The sequence below is a fragment of the Chiroxiphia lanceolata genome, chromosome Z (genome assembly GCF_009829145.1).
Source record: "Chiroxiphia lanceolata isolate bChiLan1 chromosome Z, bChiLan1.pri, whole genome shotgun sequence".
Lineage (NCBI taxonomy): Eukaryota > Metazoa > Chordata > Aves > Passeriformes > Pipridae > Chiroxiphia > Chiroxiphia lanceolata.
The window spans coordinates 70,470,445-70,490,435 of NC_045671.1; the positions used below are offsets into that span (position 1 = coordinate 70,470,445).

General features: G+C 37.3%; 1 protein-coding gene across 1 annotated transcript in view; it reads left to right on the top strand.

The window, feature by feature from the left end:
* Positions 1-19,991, top strand: part of ADAMTS19 (ADAM metallopeptidase with thrombospondin type 1 motif 19) — a 141,592-nt gene extending 121,601 nt beyond the window's left edge. The window contains exons 21-23 of the mRNA XM_032676746.1: positions 390-542; positions 16,604-16,781; positions 18,741-19,991. Coding sequence (XP_032532637.1) covers positions 390-542; positions 16,604-16,781; positions 18,741-18,892 — 483 coding nt within the window. The 3' untranslated portion in view covers positions 18,893-19,991. The remainder of the gene's footprint in view (positions 1-389; positions 543-16,603; positions 16,782-18,740) is intronic.

Consider the following 19,991-nt stretch of genomic DNA (forward strand, 5'->3'; position numbering starts at 1 on the left):
TATCTTATTCTTATGAACACTATTTTGACTTTCTTTCATTGTATTTCCTTTATTTATAGAAGATTGCCAAATATTTTTAGTATAACATTTTGCATTCACTTAATCATAAATTTTTAGATGTTTCCATACTCAAAAGCTTATTTTTTTCCTTTAGCAAATAATTTTTTATCCAATTATATAATTTTAGCTGAAAATGAAACAATTATCCTAATGCCTCATAAGGAGTTATTGCTCCGTTTTTAGCTTTTAACAAATCTGGTGTCGATGCAATTGAGGGTTGGAAGTCAGGAAATCACTGAAGCCGTGAAATACTTCTGTTGGCCTGGCAGAGGTCACTATAAGGGGATAAAAAAAGGGGGTAAGTCCTGAAAATCATCTTTTTCCAACAGTGCTCTGTAAAGTGTGGTAGGGGAGTACGACATCGAACTGTGAGATGCACCAACCCACGCAAGAAATGTGTTTTGTCCACAAGACCTAAAGAAGCAGAGGACTGTGAGGACTACTCTAAGTGCTACGTCTGGAGAATGGGAGACTGGTCTAAGGTGAGTAATCCTCGATAGTAGTGCCCCGTAGCATAATATATTTTGCAAGCTGAGTTCTTTGTAAGAATTGCTTTTATCGGAAGTGTACAGGTCTCCCAAGCTGAGGGAACAATAAGGCTGAAAAGGAACAAACCCAACCTGGAACTGGTAGTCACAGTGAGGCCACAGTATAAATAAAAATCAGAAATATGAAGAAGGTGAAGTGAGATGAATATTCAATATAATAATGCAAATCTGGTATAAATTTGTTGGTTTTTTCAGCAGGCAGGCAAACAACTCCAGAAACTGCAGCTTACTCCAACCTTACAGTTTGCGTATTTCATTACTTTATGTTTGCATATTTTATTTATGTTTCCAACAAGCTACACCCTCCAGCCTTATAAGGAAGCACCTTTAGCCTATTAAATTTCCACAGAGACCATTTAACGTCTAGGAAGCATCTATTACTGTCTATTCTGGAAACTTGACATAACTGTCAGTACATTATTTCCTTGGCATGGGTTTTGATTTTAGTGAGATCCATAAGCATAGGCCAGATTTTAACAAACGATATTGGTTGGACCCGTGATCAAGTGTATTATTGGACTGCTACCTTGAACATCTGATGCAGATTTGAATATCCAAAACATGCTGAAATTCTGAAATTTAACCTTGTCAAGATTTTCTCTTGCTGTATCACAGACCACACTTAAGCAGAAAGATTGTGATCTCTTTTTGTTTTTCCTTTGCTTCTTTTCATAACTTTTAGCACCTAAAATTATTGCAGAGTTTTTCTAACTTGCTTGTATGGAGAAGTATTTAATGTATTTTTAGTTGTCTTTCATGTGCTGTAGGAGCTGGAAAGAAGGACTAAAGCCAGCAGTGTATGACTAGCCAGCCTTCCAAGAATTAGCTGCAAGTACTCTGTGAGTAACCAGCTACTTCAAAAGCACATAGAATAACCATTCATTTTTTAAGCAACAGAAGCAACTAACAGCTACTTACAGTAGCAGTGTTACTTTTACACAAAGATACATTCAGCAATAAAGTTTAGTATTTGCATTTCTATATCTCATAACTGCAGTTAAAACCCACATCATTTAGCACTAGCACCAATAGTAAGTAAACCATGGAGAAATTACCATCTGCTTTCTTAATTGAAGCAGTCATTCAAATTGGGGTTGCTGAGGCAATACAGGGATGCTCAGACAGTTACACTGTGTTCCCAGTGCCCTCTGGAGAAAAGAAGAACTTTAGTCTCTAATTCAGTACTTTTCACAAACATGTCAAAGACGAATGTACAAGAACTTGTGTCTTCCCGTTCAATATTTACTGACAGTCTTGTATTTTCTGTTTTCCTCCTGTGGTCAAAGCTGCAACCCCATCACCTAAATTGTGCTTTAAACTTCAAAATTAGGACATGAGGAAATATTTCATATGGAATTAACAAAATCTTTTTAATAGTTAATGTACAGACTGACTGTGACTTGTGCAGCAGAGATTTTCCAAGACTTATACCAAAAAATAGACACTTTAATTTCTCAAGAGTCACAAGTTCAATTTAAAATACACTTGGATTTCCTTTTTTTTCTGTTACTCTTCTGTTCCATTGCAAGAGTACATAGCAACATGAAGTCATGGCATACATGTTAATATGTCTGCAACGGGGGAAACAAATGGAAAGCTCAGATAAATGTTAATCTTTGCTCACTGTTTGTTTCTAACCCAGAGGTTCAGTGTAGCCTTCTGTGTTCACTGTTTTTACTCTTTAGGATTGTTCTTGACATTGACAGAAGGCTGTTCCTTTGAGCAGAGCCAAGTTCCCCCAAGCTAATGCCAAGACTTGGCTTGAAAAATTTAAATGACCCTTCTCACACATTGAAACAAGACACTTAATGTGATCCTTATTGGATTTGCTGCTTCCCTTGAACTCCTAAAGCATAATTTTAAATGAATCTTAAATTGCTGTATTACTGAAAAGATAACATGATTAATAATCACAGTAGTGCCGTAACGGAATTAATTTGCTTTAGAGGTATAGTCACATAAGAGATCAAATGTTTTAACAATAATACCAGGATCAAAGAAAATTTGATCAAAATTCCAAGCTCCAATAGGTCAATAAACACAGTAATCCTTCTAAAACTCAATGTAAAAGAAATCAGTGTAACCTGGCCTGTACACAGTATTAAAATCTGTAATGGCTTTTAAGTCTGGAAGGTGTGTCAATACACTAAACATCACTATTCTTAACTTCAGTTGGGCTCTGTGCTCACCCTCATGTGGAATATGGGTATGACGAGAAAGCAAAGAATAAAAGCTCAAACTGAGCTTTTAATATTATTCCAGTAATATTACCACAGTTACGTTGTATTTTCCCAGTGAATGCCGTCCTTGGAATACCCCTCTTAACCATGTGAGATTTACCTTCAAATGGGGAATGCTCATAGCTCACAGCTATTCCAGCACCAGTTAGGGTGAGGTGTTATTAGCAGCAGTGTCCTTTACTAAGCTGCCCTCTGACTGCCCATCTCAAAGCCATATGAGGAGAGGGTCACGCTCCGAGGAATTCATCGCCTGAGGATAAACAAGTAGGCAGGGAAGAGGTGAAATAAAATACACATGAATTGCATGTTTGTACATCTACCTGGTTTACTAGAGATCACATAATTGTAGAAGTCATCCTCCAAAAAAGACTTATATATCAACAGCGTAGGATGCTCAAAGGTCATCTCCAGGGTACTTTATGTAGGAAGCTGTGTATATTTTTTGATTCTATTATCTAGACTCTTCAGAACATTGTTGGAATAAATGCAGCATGAGAGGCAGGATGAATTTTGGAGCAGAGAATAATCTGGAGAGTGGGTTTTGAAAATAATAATTAAAAATCTAATTTTGATATGCTATTATACCAGAAACTTTTGGAGATACTCAGCAAGGGATAACAGGATCAAAAGACTGGAAAAAGAAGTAGACTGTAGGAGCAGCCATTTGTAGAGATGAAAAAATATAAAGCATGTGTGCATAGTTGACCAGAGAAGATAATGTGGCATAAGTTGTAAAAAGACTGGAAAGAGCACCCATTCTGTAGAAAGTAAAGAAGGAGCAGTGGTAGAATTTCTAAATAGTATCTATATGTTAGACCAGAGATGAAAGCAAGTCAAACATGACATCTGGAATAGTGGTCCCAATAGCTGAGATGGAGTTCACTTTGTCTATAGCCTGAACAAGAAAAATGTGAAGCAAAGGTTCATCTGTTACATTTTTTTCTACTGAGTCTGAAAGGGCATCTGAAGCAATCCTTGGTTTTTACACCAATAAGTCCCAGAATTCGTGGCCTATTCTGAATTATTTATTTCAGAAAATATATGCAGTGCCCCCTAGAAAATGTGTGTGTGTACAGAGAAGAACTCAAGTCTCCAACTGTTGGGGGGAGACAGAGTCACTGAGAGATTTGCTAATTGAGTGGTACAGAAAGCAGGTGTCAGTGATGAAGGTTATCTTCTGTCCAATCAAAGAACGTGTGAAAATAGAGAGAAGAAAAAAAAAAACCAAAAACAAACCTCTTTTTTACGCAACTATTCAAGAGCATGGGACATTCAACCTTTAAACTGTGTGCTTAAACATTTGGACAGTCCCTAAATTTCCACAGCAAACAAACTCAGCTGATTTAATCTCCTTCAATTAAAAAAAATAGAATTTGGATAATATTAATGTTACAATTTTACTTTTTACTGACAAGGTAATTAGCTTTGGTTTTATTCCTTGGATCTCCATCCAAAATTGTTAAGTTCTTTTAGAATCTGGGAATGGAATAGGTCTGGCCATGCATCAAAATATGACACCATCAATAGATTTACAGACAAACAAATTACATGACTTTTGTGAAATAATAGAAGCCAAAATAATACTGGCATCAAGTTAATCACTTTTATATTGACTTAATTATAGTTATTTTCCAGCAAATTAGGTATGTCTTTGTTTCAGAAATGAAACATGGGAAAATAATATGGTAGATGCCAATATAAAGAAATGAGAATGGTAGGTTTTTGCATGTTTCTAACTGGTCCTGTAATATCGAAAATATTAACATCTTTTGTTTTGGGTAAAGTGGGGTTTTTAGTTCAATATACTGTGGTATTTTGTCCGGAATAAATGTCATGTTAAGTTCTAGAAAAACAGAACAAGACCATCCTTAATAAAACTGAAAAAGATTTTAGAAGTAGACATTACTCATTTTGCACACACAAGAAGTCAGACATAAATGGGAAATTCAGTATCTGTATTACAGTTTGATCTACTAGGACATCTGTTGATTTTCTGCTACCAGCATCTTTAAGATAACAAAGTTTTTCAGAACACCAAATTGGAATCAAAAGTTAATTATGAATGGGTGTTGTGTTGTCTCTTGAGTTGCATTATCTGTAAGTGGGGTATATTAGAAAATAATTAATTTGCGGTACATCTTAATAGTTAACATCAGAATTGAACCATCCTAGGCCCTATAGAAAAACAAAGCAAGAAGAAACAAGTGTAAAAGAAGCTAACAGTTCCTGCTGAAAGATGCTTCCAGTCTTATCTGACAAGTGACATGGTAGGGGGAGAACTATCTAATCAAATAGATAAAGAAAGAAAAAAATATTTTTAATCCAAACCTGATAACAGCTACTCTATTTTTGCCTATGTGTCCTGAAAGTAGGTCTGAAGCAGAAGGTACCACCTTTATATATTAATTTTTAAAATTTCCATCAAGAAGTGAACAAGTACGTGCCCACAACGACCTTCCCATGGATCACAACAGATGGTATATTGCAGAAAGAATGGGAACAGGTGCAGAAAGCCAACCCTCATGGGCAGAGGATGATGCCTGGAAGATGGCAGCACATAGCAGAGGCAAATACAGCTCCGTGCTTGAATGGGTTGCAAGCCCCATGCTTACAACCACAGCATGGTGCCACCTGAGAGAGTGGTGTGGGGAAAGAGGAGATTCACTCACACAGCCGCTGTTGTTACTCGTCAGAGAGAGAAAAGGGTAACGCTGATAAATTTCAGCAATTGTATGAAATTGTTTCGGATTCTCCTGATTTTAAAAAAGTGGGTTTCAGGGAGGCAGGCTGAGGTGCCTGCTGGAGACACAAATCAGTGGTGAAAGGATTGACTTCCAAGTCACCTTGATAGATGTGAACAGTTAGAAGAAATCTAGGAAATTCCAGAAGAAAAGGAAATCTGAAATACAGTTGAACAAGGTGGGGTAGTAGAAGCAAAATTATAAAAATGCTACCAAAATATATAATTGATAACATTATAAATAAATTGTTTTCTTCCACTTATGCCCAGCAATATTTCAGAACTAAATATTGTTAGTATTAGTATGCAGTTGTTGACTTTGAACTTTTGGGCAGCTCTACAAATTTTCTGGGTGTTCCTTCGAGGCATATCCTCTGTGGTTCTACTTAAAGACTGAAACCACTGCTTTAAGCAAAGCAGTGTGGCTGCTACTTCCTGTACCCTCTTATGGCACTACTTGAAGCTGACAAGTGTGATTGACTGGGCTCTGACTTACAGGTGTGAGAAAGATGGGTCTACATCATCAAAGTGGAATTTTATTTCATGTGAGGCAGAAATTGCTATGTCAGTTGGCATGAATTTTAAAAAGCTTTTCACTATACAATGGAACCCATTTTATCTTAAATTGAATAGACTGTTAGTATCCACACTCTACATGTGACCCCTATTTTGCTGTTTTCTAATGCTGACAACTAACTGTCCCTCTACCTTCTGTAATTACCTTTCATACTGAGAGCTTCTCTGTTTATTGAATTGACAGATTTGGCAAACTAGCACTGACCAAAAGAATAGGTAGCTGGAATAGATATTTTAGTTATACACTGGATTCAAAGATCCAGGGTGTCCATGGAGCTTTGTAATCTGACAGGTTTCTTTCTGTAAAAATGACTGTGTTTGAAGAAATTGCTCTTCCTACAGCCTTACTGAAAAGCGACACTGTGGCTTGTTCCTTGGTAGCCTGAAAAGTGCTGATGTTTTCTTGAGAAGTAGGTTGGTCGAATAAGACGCTGTTACCTGGATAACTTCTTAGAATAGCTTTTTTTGGAACAACTATGTGAAAGACTTATTGAAATTTTACAGAATAATACAAAGGTATAACTCTTCAGGGAGAAAGTTTGGTTAAACTGTTAAATATCATGCAATTTACTGAAAATCTTCACGAAGATAGCAGGAGCCCACTTGCTTCTGCCGAGGCTTGCTCTGTGCTGGCTTTTGGCTTGTGGATGTAGTGATCTCTTGGAAGGCCAGGCAAAGGAGACAGATTCACACCTAGCAGGAGGATGTGTCATCCAGCTACAAATGCAGAAGTCACAGAGGATAGCACAGGCAGCTTGCCATCACCTCCTTTGGCACTGCTGATGTCTTCCAAGCCATTCTAGTGCAGTCTAGATCCAGGCAGATACAAATTTCCTGACTTTTCTGCTTGTGAGTCTTACAGTGCTAGGCCACGCATTACTGCTGCAGGAGATTTACATATGCACATAAATGCATATAATCGTTGATACAAATAAAGAAAAACATTCTTGGTAATTGCTGAATAGAAGCACTGTCCTGTATCTGCTATGTGCTTTCCTAGAGGTGCCCACCAATTGTTGTTGAGGGTGCTGGGATGTTTGAATTGAGTCTTCTGGAAGGCTGATGCGTGATTCAGCAGGTAGATAATGGTGCTTTTCCAATGAAATCTTTACTCTTAACATTCTACTCTGCAACCAGTACAATGCACAGCTTTATAGCCCAACTAGCAGGATGCATATCCCAGAACACTCTTCTGAATGAGGAAGAGTAGTATCTGAGCATCCCATCAGTGTCCGTGTTCTGACACTTAATTCTTGCTTAATCAGGCTTGGTCTGAAAAGGTTATTCTCAAGAGATTTTATAAGATAAGGACTACACTGACTACCAGAATTTCAGTGTCGAGGAGCTATGCTGAATTTATGTGCAAAAAAACACCATCACACAACATCATAAGTAAGTAAGTAAGAAAGGAGCCAGTGGAATTAGAAGTAACGTTGGACAGAAAAAGAGGGGTGGGAGACCTTTCTGGAAATGGTTTGGAGGGCTTTGGGGACCTTGGGTGGTCTTGATTCACCCCCCTACAGTCCATGAGCACTTCTTGGTCTCATCCCTGCGCTTGCATGGTACTGCATTATTTTTATCTCCAGGAACTAAAACAAAGATGTTTGTCCCAGGAAAGTGCTGCCGTACCTCTGCATGGCCCCTGTCCCCAGCCACATGTTGTTCTTTCCCATGGCATGTTACTACCAACACTCCTTGGTTATTATCAACAATCCTTGTCTGGTATTACCAGCAATCCTTGGTTGGCTCCAGAGCCAACCAGCTATTGGTGTTTGGGATACACACATTATCCCCTTGTCTCCTGGGACTCTGCAGTACTTGACTCTGCATTGTGAGACAGTATACAAGCTGGAAAACACTGCAGTTTGTCTGACTTTTTGTGGCTGGTCCCACAATTTGGAGTAGAACACCAATTCCCTGACATTTTGAATCACATATTTTTTTATCTTTTCAGTGTAGACATTTGCTGCATGCTCAGTAATTTCTGTTTTAATGGTCTTTCTTGCTTTTGTTTAGTGATACACATTGGGGAATTCATTTCATCAGTGTTCATGATAATGCCTAGGTTTATTTATTTTTTTTTCTCTGATAGCTGACAAGTCATTCCAAAGTGTTTAGTGTGTACAGGAAAATTCAATTACTCATTCTAGTGCTGAGACTCAGTCCACTAGATGTTCTTTTGCTTGTTGTATCTACACCTCTAAGATCATCTCTCTCCCTTTCCAAATGTTTTCCTCAGCATCTCTGACTGTATCATCTGCCAATGCATAACTCCTTCAGGTGGTTCACTTGGGTTCTGTTAGAATTTATGTAATCCATCTACTCTCATGTGATATAGCTGATTTTTTTTTTTTGTTCGAAAATGTTTTTCTTTCATGTTTTTTTTTATCCTATATTTCATGCAGCTAAAGAAAATACTGCCTCGGGAGTTTAATCTTGTGATAAACTTGATCTTCTATGAAATACTCATTTTGTCTAAAAATTATTTATTAGGTTTTTTTTGTTACTTTTATTACTTTTAACTTGTGTGATTCTCACTGTTTTCTACTAGCTTATAACTAGTGGTAAAATGAAAATACTTAAAATATATATATAACTGAATCTTGAAAGTTTCTTCTGAAATAATTGTTTCAGAGGCTCTCTTGAGCACAAAAACCATGAAGCAGTAGAGTTTTCAGTTTTCAAAGCTGTAAGGAGAGGGGACAACAGAACTGCCACCTTGGACTTCCAGAGGGTAGACTTTGGCCTGTTTAGAAGATTGGTTGACTGAGTCCCTTGGGAGGCAGTCCTGAATGGTGAAGGAGTCCAAGAAGGCTGGACATTCTTCAAGAAGGAAATCCTAAAGGTGCAGGAGCAGGCTGTCCCCATATGCTGAAAGATGAGCTGACAGGCCTGGCTGAATAGAGAGCTTTGGCTGGAACCTGGGGAAAAAAGGAGTTTATGACCTTTGGAAGAAGGAGCAGGCAACTCAGGAGCAGTACAAGCACTACACTGTTGTGAGGTAATGCAGGGAGAAAATTAGAAGGGCCAAAGCACAACTAGAACTTAACCTGCCTACTGCCATAAAAGACAATAAAAAAAATGCTTCTATGAATACATGACTAACAATAAACAAGGGCTAAGGAGAATCTCCATCCTTTATTGGATGCAGTGGGAAACCTAGTGACAAAGGATGAGGAAAAGCCTGAGGTACTTAATGCCTTCTTTGCCTCAGTCTTTAATAGTAAGACCAGTTGTTCTGTGGGTTTGCAGCTGCCTGAGCTGACACACAGGGAGTAGAAGTAGAACCAAGCTCCCATAATCAAAGGGACAAATGGTCATTAACCTGCTCCATCACTTAGACATGGAAACGTCCACGGGGCTGGAGGAAATCCACATAAGCGTCCTGAGGGAGCTGAAAGGAGGATCCAGGCCTGTCAGCCTGACCTCAGTGCTGGGGAAGGTCGTGGAGCAGATCATCCTGAGTGACATCCCATGGCACGTACAGGCCCAGTCAGCACGTGGGCTTATGAGAGGCTTGACTAACCTGATCTGCTATGACACGGTGATCTGCCTAATGGATGAGGGAAAGGCTGTGGATATTAATATAATTATGCACTCAAAGGCTAATATTTCAGATTGTTTTGAAGAGTTCATTTGCATCAGTCCCAAATAGCATACTCCCAAATAATTTCACCAGAAAGATAAAGGTAATTATGCCATCAAATCTAACTGCTTCCAGATTCTTGTTTGCATGTGTGATACTTAGGAATGGAAAGTCACCTTCTGCCAAAACACCATGGAATGATGTATCAGATATGAAAGTTTGAAATATAATAAGACTTGTTCATCACTAAGCACGAATGGCAATGATATATACGTGTGTGAGTCAGCACAGGCAGGCATCCGGGACAACCACAAATCCATGGCTAAAACACAAAAAGTAGGTTTACTTCTGTTTCCTCACTAAGGGGACATTCCCAAAGCAGAATACGGGCAGAGGTACAAAAATAGAGATGCAGGTGCCATTAAACCCACTTCTTGCTAGAGGATCCACCTCCCTGGGCAGCCCATTCCAATGCCCAATCACTCTTTCTGCAAAGAACTTCCTCCTAAAGTTCAAAAAGTCATTAGTGCTGAGAGAAAAATGCTGATACCTTCCATGATACTTGGGGGGGAAATGAGAGGCATTTTTAAATGAATGGGTTTTTTTAATGAAATTGGACTCCAGGTTGTCATACCTTTAACAAAACAAACCAGTGTCACTGGGACAGTCAAGATTTTTAAATGATGAAGTGGATTATTGTGTTTCATTAGTTCATCTGAGAAAGAAGTTGGGGAACAGAACCTGGGTTTCAAACGTAGACAAAGAATTTGCTACTTCTCAGCCCAGTCCAGAGAGCCCGTTCAGATTCAAGCCTGTCAAACCCCACTACTGATTCAGAGTAGATGGGTAGTGATATTCTGAAGAATAGACGTGTATATACTGACCTAGAAAAAATGAGTTGTTTTTTGCTGCTTCTTGTCTTGATACCAAAGGCAGTTTTGCCTTCTTAGCCAAACAATCGAACTGTTCTGCATGGGAGCCTAAAAAGGATTAAAAAAAAAAAAAAAAGGGAAGGGAAGGGAAAAAAAAAAAAAAGGAAGAAAGGTCCAGATTCTTGAGATGAGGTGATGAAGGCTTCCTCCATATGAACCCTATCTCTAGCTTATCAAAGGTGAGCTGGGGTTCTGTCTGTCTTAATTTAAAATCTTATCTCTTTTGAACAGTTACACAGTGCAAGTTCTTACTTCAGAAAGAAGAGCTAGAAAGAAAAAAAATGGAGGGGGGGCAGGGTAAAGTGCAGAAGAAGGGGAAAAAAAAGAAAAAATAAAAATAAAATAAGTAGGGACACCTCAAACTTGCTAAACTTAGAAGAGACCAACAACAGAATTTGTTCAGCTAAACTTAGCACAAGTTCTGAATTTTAAATTTGGCATTCTGAGGTGTTGGGTGTGTCAGAAATGAGAGAGGCACAAAGACCTTCCTGGAAATGATGCATGGGAGAACTCAGACTCCATCTTATGCTTGTAACCATCAGTCCTTCTTTTTCTACTAGTTACACTATTCACAAATGCCTTTATGTTAAAAAAAAGTACTTCAGTAAATTGCAGATTATTTTCTTTATTTAGATAACCTTTAAGAATATTGCCAGACTCAATAAAAAGCCTTTGTGGCAAACAAATGCACCGCTTTATCTACAACCTGTCTTCAAAAGCAAACTTTGTAGAAAAATAAAACACAAAAAGATTTTGCAAGCATGTCAGCAAATATGAATCCTGCTGCTAAATTCTGATTGCTTTCTATTCTTGTTTCACACTCACTTTATGAAAAGTTTGAAACCGCTTAAATGCTGGAACTGATGAACCTATACATAAATGATTAGGAATGCTCTGCTAATAATTTCCAGTAAAACTCATCACTGAGTTTCCTTGTGAGCACGTCAGCCTCTGCTCTGAATGCTACTTAGACTTGTAAAACCCTTTTATTGAACTGTCCATTTATTTTTGAAAATAAATTGTCCGAGTCAATTCTGTTAACACTGTCACAGATTGTCTTTTTCATTGCGGATTGTATCAGCCTCTGCAGTGATTGCCTGTTGTCTTGGCAAAAAGATGCATTTTGACCGTTACTGTCTGCCAGTGACAATTTTTCCCTTAATTTAGGAATTCCTACTTCTTATAAAGGCCAGCTGGAAGCAGCTAATGCATTACAGCAACTTCCTCAGCTGTTGGCCTTGGGAATATGTATTCTCTCCAGAATATATATCCTTGGCAGGGAGCAGAAAGAAGGAATCTTGGGTAACGGGTGTGCATGCCAAGTGAAAGGATTGTTATATTTAACGCCTAGTTTCTGTCCTTGAAATTATGTCTAAAAGAAGTTCAAAAGTAGGACAAAATTCAAACAGGGTGGGTAGATTTTTTTTTTTTAAAGAAAGAATAACTTAAAAAAAAAAAATAGCTGTTAAGTACCTTTACCCAGGATTTTTTTTCTAATCTTTAGCAGGAATGTTTTACATGTCTTGCTGCTTGAATGATTTTACAGTACATTTAGGACTGTGTCCAAAATGCACAGATTAACAGCCACATAAAAAAACTTCTGGCTGTGTATTAGAACATTTAGTCTAAACCTACAAATACAGTTGTCCTACGGGAATTTTTGCTAATCAGCTACATGGCCTTAAAGTGTAGGTCATCTGAACAGTCAGAAGTAAAATGCAATTAACCTCCCACAAAAATAAAATATCACATATTCAAGACTGACATCTGGGAGGTAGATGGGCTGCGAGGAAGAAATATAGAAATGTATTCTTCATTCACTAATAATAAAAACTGTGAGTTTAAATTAATCTGAGATCTTCTAAAGTAATGAAAATTCTACATATTACTTTGGAGTGGGCATTTTCTGTAACTTATGCATGTAAGCTTTATGTTAATACATATATAAACATAAAAATTGCAAGCAGTTTTTCTTAACTGCTTAATACATTAAAGTGAAAATATTTTCTATTTCCTGTAAATTGAAAGTTTTGTTACAGTTTTAAACATGTAAATTCCACAAATATGCAGAACCTGTACAGCTTTATCTACATACCATAAGCACTACCTAAAAGTGACAGCTGCACATCCAGTGAGAGGTATTTACCTCAGGTTGAATATTTTCAGTGAGAGAAATCTGAAGGTGAGGCAAGGTTGGGAAGCAGTTTTGCAAGAGTCTGCTTCAGCCAGAATGCACATATACAGTAAAATGAGTATCAAAATGAGGGTCATAGTTGTTACTCCAAAGTGTATCCAGCTGATTTGCAGAGGTTGAGGTGTCTCCCAGTGAAATCAGACCAAGTCCATAGTTTTGCAGGGTAAAGAAGAAAAATGTTTTGAAGGCTTTTTATCCTCCCATATTCAGTGGCAGCACTTTGTGGATGTGTTTGCAGGACAAATTTGGTTTAAGGTCACTTCATGGAGACAGAAACCTCACTGTTTGTCTGTGTAGGTATCAAGTCCGCTGCTAAATGCCACACCTCATGTATGGTTTCCCTATTTCATACTATTTCAAATTACTTAGAATATAAGATAATGTAGATATGGGATAATATAGATATGGTAAAAAGGCTTCCAGTCAGTAAAATTCTTAATTCTGAAGTCAGACCGCTGCAGCTGCTGCTGCTGCTCTGTGAACATGGAAGAGCACAACTTGCCTATTAGATCCCTCACTGATTTTAAAACCCTAATGGTTTAGAAAAATCTCGCTTTACTTGTAAACTGACCAGATTGGTTTTGAAAGCTTTGGATTGCAAATCACTGTGGTAGCCCTGCCTCTTCACAGTTTACCCAAACATCTTACGAGACTTAGTAATGAGTTCCAAGTTTTTAAAAATAAGAATAAATACACTGTTAAAATCTAGTACATTTCTGTGAAAAGAAAAGAAGACAGAACAGAAGACAAATTTCTTTATTTCCTGTATGAACTGAGACATTTCATTTAACCATCATTTGATATCAGTTTCTTTGTCTAAAGTTGTGATGTTAATAAGTAGGTCAAGCAAGACTAAAACTAATTTTGTTTTCAAGCTCTGTACATCTTTGGATAGAAAACTCCATTTTAATCCTTCATAACACACTTTGAAATATCTCACAAAGGCCAGTGGAGGCTCAGTTATTAAAAGGGTATTAATTCACCAATTACCATTTTAATGCCAAAATCTTGCCAGATTCTGCATAGAAACTCAGGGCCTAAACCCTGATGAGCTGAGAGGGAGATCTGTCTGTTTGTTGCATATTGTGTCAGTTGCAGTCACAAGAACCTTTCAGGCCAGAACTCATTTGATGTAGAGATGATGTGACTGCTAACAGAGTGCTCTCCACAAAGGCATCTGCCTACATGAATTGTTGGTCATTACTAGCTAGCAGATAAACCACTAAAGCCCATTTTGTTAGTAGAAGTGTAGTGTTTTCAAATCCCATTTCCCTCCCCAGTACTCCAAATGTCTAGGTTGCACCTACTCATCCTAGAATAACCAAAGTTTAAGGACAGATAAATTATTGTTAGGAATCTTATGTACCAGGTCCACCTGCCTGTGTCCTCCTCCTCTGTAGCTGATAAAAGAAGATACATACATACTGCAAGCTCACACATACTCTAACTTGGGTTAATAAACATGCAAGAGTTTTACTGAAGCGAAGAAATGTAACATTGTGTGCAATATTACTCTAAATTAAGATCACTATATTAATATTTAAATATTATCTTCATCTTATTAGACATCTTCAGCATACTAGCTTCATCATATTGCCTTCATCTTTCCTTCATTCTCATATTTCTTTTCTTTTTCTGTTGTAGTTTAGGTTTTGACTTTTTCCTTTTTTTTACTAACTTTGATATTCCATTGTTTCAATTTTAATTTCGTTAATATATTACAAAAATAAATCTCTCTGAAATTACGGTGAGAGGAATTCAAGAAGTGGCTAGAATTTTGGCAACATTAAGATCAGTGTTCTGGCTGTTATTATTAAAAAAAATTGTGTAGGTATATGTGTGATTATTCATGTTGACTATGTGCATAATGTTGGCCATTATAGGAATTCAGATTATTTTAAGCTGCACAGAGGAAACACAGAGAATTCAGGAAAAGGAATTCTGTTGAGAGGCTTTTTCTCATGCAGTTTTAAAGCAGTAATCTAAATTCAAAGTTGATGACAGACTTCTACTTCAAAAATGCTTCAGTACTAACTGATTTCCCTCCTGCAAACAGCATATTTGTTCATATGTTAAACTGTGGTTGATATTGAACAGACAACTATCTATTTGTAATTTGATATCTTTACATATGTTGGCTCAAGCAGGCTGTATCTGATTAACTTAGCAAGACATTGACTCTGTGAGAGTTACTCCCGATGTACATCACTGAGAACAGAAGCAAAATCAAGTCCACTTGCTGCCTTTATAGAATGCCAGTGTTTGATTTCATGTGGCTAGAAGGGGAAGTGTGGTTTGGACTTGTTCTGTCCCATGTGAAAACACCCTTCAAGTATATCCTAGTCTCTTGTACCTCTCTTGGTACAAGAGTCCAAAAGGTAGGAGTCCCACTCTTCTAGATGTACATATTTGGGTGCAAGCTCTCTGTTTCCTCTTTAGCACATGTAAACCTCTTCTCCCATTAACAGTGTTTAAAATGTCACTTAAAAGCACATAGATAACAAAACTAAGGGGTAAAAGCTCCTCCAGTGTTTCCTACACTGAAAATTTATTCATTCTTTGCAGAAAACTATACTTCTTCATCTCAATCTTGAGACAGGATGGTTGCAAAACATCTTTTGTTATAGCATCCTCTCCTTGTCTTCCTCTCTCATTTAAGTTTTTTTTTCAGATGCTTCTTGAAGCCTCACAAAGAAATGTATTCTGGATATTTACGTAATTAAGATTTTTCAGAATAAAAATATTTTCAGGACTAAGAAGCAAAAATTTTCAGCCAGAGCTCTTATCACTCATTGCAAGAAATTGATTAGTGTTTGAAGATGTCCTCTGTAGTACATTCCTCCAAAACTTACTGAAATGTCTGGGTAATTGAGTCAAAATCATGAGAGGATAGAAGAAAATTGCAATATATAATTTTTTTTTAACAGATTTGTAGTTAAAGCAATAGAATGTGTGTCAATGGGCACAAAAGTAATTCATGTCCTAAGAAAGTCAGTGAATTGTCCACAAAAAGTCAGTGAAGAGGAAAGCATGGTTTGGGGGTTTTTTTTGTTTGGAATAGGTTTTGTATGTATCTGTACAGCACTGCCCAAGTCTTCATTCTAATTTATTATATTGCTGTGATAGGAGTAGAAAGTTACTGGTGTTACAGTGCTCAGCTTTTTTACTTCCTTACCTCATTCTCTGTGGCAACAAGCTGGAAGGGTTGATTAAAAACTAGGCATCATGTCTCACACAGTGTGTTTCATTTGTGGGACACCTGAAAACATGAAGATGTGATGCAAAGAGAGGAGGCATACACTCTGCTCAGTAGAAAGAGTACTTTTGCAGTTGTTAATTAATGTCTTACTTAAAAATTCTATTCTCTGTTAGAGTCTGTGAACAATTTTTTTTCCCATCACTTTCACCTCTAATAAATTAGGATATAGATACAGGAGACCAGCTTCTGCTCCCTTCAGGTACATTGCTGTTTCAGTTTCATCACAGGCTCTACAAAATGGACATTGACAGCAACAGGATGCTGGAATCAGTCCTTCACTTAATACTGCAAATTTATTTGTGCTTTTTTAATCGATTTTCATTTAGCTAACCAAAGAGAATTCAGAAATCTTGGAATGCTGACATCTGAAGGAGCAGCCACTGACATCACCTGGACTGGCATTTCATCTTCACGATTATGAGAGGCAAAAATACCTTTCCAATGAATGTGTCTTCTTGTGTCTTCCAGTGCTCCGTTACCTGTGGCAAAGGGATGCAGTCCCGAGTCATCCAGTGCATGCACAAGATCACAGGGAGGCATGGCAATGAATGCTTCTCTTCAGAAAAGCCTGCAGCCTACAGACCCTGTCATCTCCACCCCTGCAACGAGAAAATTAATGTTAACACAATAACATCACCCAGGCTAGGTAAGCAGTCAAAATGGCACGTTACCACTGGAAATGCCTTTTCAGTTCTTTCTCTCCGTAGATTAATGATGCTCTCAGCTTAAAAACAGAAGGCAAGGACTCAGGAGATACTCAGGAGATGTAAATTCTATGCAGAGACTCCTGTCACTGCCTCAGTTTTCCAGTGGGTATGCCACAGACTGTACCTCAGAGTGGTGAAGGGTTTTTGTTAACCAAGGAATATATTATGAGACCGTATGATATTGTGGCCACAAAATATCCTACGTGAAAATATTTTTATTTTAGAGACACTGTAAACATATTTGGTTTTATATATGTTCATCCACTCAATTTTATCAAACATTTCTAAACTAAGAAAATACCTTCCTTTCTCTTTAAAATCCCTGCTAACTATGTTCTCTTGATATTTGTGAGACCAAGGAGGCCCTTATTTATTCCTCAGATGCAGACAGGTCTTACCACTTGCCTTTAGTTCAAATGTCCACAATCTATGCCTGATCTATTAGGATATGTGAAGGAAAATTACTAACACAAAGAGATTTGCTGTTCCTGGAGGAACTCAGATTCTCTTTTGTTCTTAAAGAAATTACATTATTGCATAATTACAGAACTGTTAATTCTGTTGTTATTTTCTAGTGCACTGTTGATGGTGACTACCATTAGCTCCCCAAATCATTCTTCTGCATTTGACCATGACTGGGGAATATTCAAAGGCCTGCTGTATGACAGCATACCCTTTCCAGCTGATTTTCCAGAGCTCTTTTTAAGATAAACCTTCCTGTCTAATAGGTTTCTCCTGCATGGAGAACAAGTCCAGCATTTCAGTCAGTGAAGGGTATTTCTCTTTGAAGTTTTTAGCCTTTAAACATTTCTGTGTAGTAGACGTTTCAGTTTGCTGGATGGGATGGCAGCTGTAGCTCATGGCCTTCTCCTCTCACTGTTGTAAAGTTCTTCTTTGTACTTTATCTTTCTTTGCTCAACTGATCTCTCAGAAGCAAGAGGCCATCACTCCATCACTGCAACTTTCTCTCTGGTGAGGTATAAGCAGCTTTGTGTCATGAAGTAAAGTGAATCAGGAAGATTCACAGAAAAAATACAGTGTCAGATTCATTAAAATTTGACTTGATGGGAAGCACACAAAAAAAGATTGGGCTAATTTGCACTCATGGAATGGATTAGGTACCACTGATATTAGTAATCTACAGGTCAGTGTCATCCAGCATGGAGCCAGAATCCAATCCAACAGAAACATTAACATCTCCAAAATAAATAATGTAATGTTTCTCTTCAACATATTGATAATTTTGGCCTCCAGTTCCACTCATATTATACAGCAGAGATCCTTCGGATTTGAGGGTAGAGATAACAAAAGCTGTTAGGGGTTGCACCACCAGCTCTTCCACAAGTGCACTCTCGGTTTCTCTTCTATTAAAACAGGAGAGTGGCTCAAATCTGAGACTGATTTCTTTTTTCAGTTCAGTGTTCATGATGGATTTTGGATGATATCTCGTTCTTTTGCCCTATTTTTCAGTGGTTTTCCATTTTAATTCCATGTACGTGCTACAGCCTGAAAAACTAAATGTTCAAGGTTCCAAATTTGGTACTACAGTCCTTCTATGCTAAGCTCTCTGAGAGGCTTCCATAAGTGAAACAGGGCAGGAAGATGGGCTTCGCTCATTCATGAGGAGATAGCTGCATGACATTAAACTAATTAAGTTCAATGCAACTTAATCTAATTTGTAAATTAAGCTGGCCTTAAAAAATTTTGATGCTGAACATATTGACAACAGGACGAGGGAGGGGGGGTGATGGTGTTGTTTCTTTTATTTAATATCTACATCCGTTACCCTTTCTCTTCTCCAGATACACTTCTTTTGTCCTTGTCTCCTTTGCTACCTGATTCTTCACTAATAAATGCAACAGCAATGTATATTTGATTTTCTGGTTGTTGTTTCACAGCTGCTTTAACATTCAAGTGCCTGGGAGACCAGTGGCCTGTGTACTGCAGAGTGATAAGAGAGAAGAACCTCTGTCAAGACATGAGGTGGTATCAGCGATGCTGTGAGACGTGCAGGGACTTTTATGCGCAAAAAATGCAACAAAAGAGTTGACCTCTGTCAGGCTGGCTGGCTCTCAGCTCTTTGCAATATTATTATTTATAAACACACACACACACACACACACACACACACGCTTTTTCAGACCAAATATTATCAGATGACATATAATTTAATCAAATTAATTTATTTTTGCCTGCCAGACATCCTTAATGGTTTTGGTTAGACAGCCAACATGTTTTATCCTCTGACATTTTCATAATTAATTTTTATATGAACACATTTGAATGCATTATCAGAATTTCTAAAAAAATAGTAACTAGTATTTTAAATGTTTATTTTCAGTAGGGTCATCTCTGTTGCAAAAAGAAAAGTCATGTTATCTTGAATTTATTTTAATTTAGCTGAATAGTTTTGTTGTATATGGAAGTAAAGCCCTTTTTAATTTTATTATATTTTTGACATTCAGAGTCAGAATGATCTTGTGTATTTTGCAACAGATGTTGAGGTGAGTAAGCTAACATTATTGAACAGTTTATTACAGAATGTATTGTGAAATTAGTTCATTTGATTTAGAAACATACTGAAGGGGATATTCTACTGTAACTTATAACATATTATAAACAAGAAAATTAAGATAGCTTAAGTAGAGATTTTGATCATTCTCATGGACACATACTTGAACACAAGTATTGAATCAATGAAACACTGTAGAGATTTACACTGAATCACTGTTGCACTGTTTGAGGTAGTGTAGAGAAATACAGTCCTAGAACTTATACCATCCTATGAATCCATGTCTGTACTGTTTTAACACATCACTTGAGTTTAAACATTTTGAAAAAAAAAAAAACCATGCCCCTCTATACCTTTGTGTGTCCTCTTGCAGATTTACAAATGGAAGAATCCTTTCTTTTGCCACTTTTATGAATTAATCTGTTAAACATTCTCAGTTCTCTGTAGATGATTTAGAAAATAGCTTTGTAATTCTACTTTAGTTTTATCTTTGTTTAATGAAAAAGTCTTTATAAAAATTAAATGTTTTACAGTTTTGTGAAACATTATGAAACAGCTAAGATTTTCCTTATGAGAAAATATTGTACATGATTCACATGATTTTTACATTTTCAATAAAAAGCAAAGCTCCTTTTGT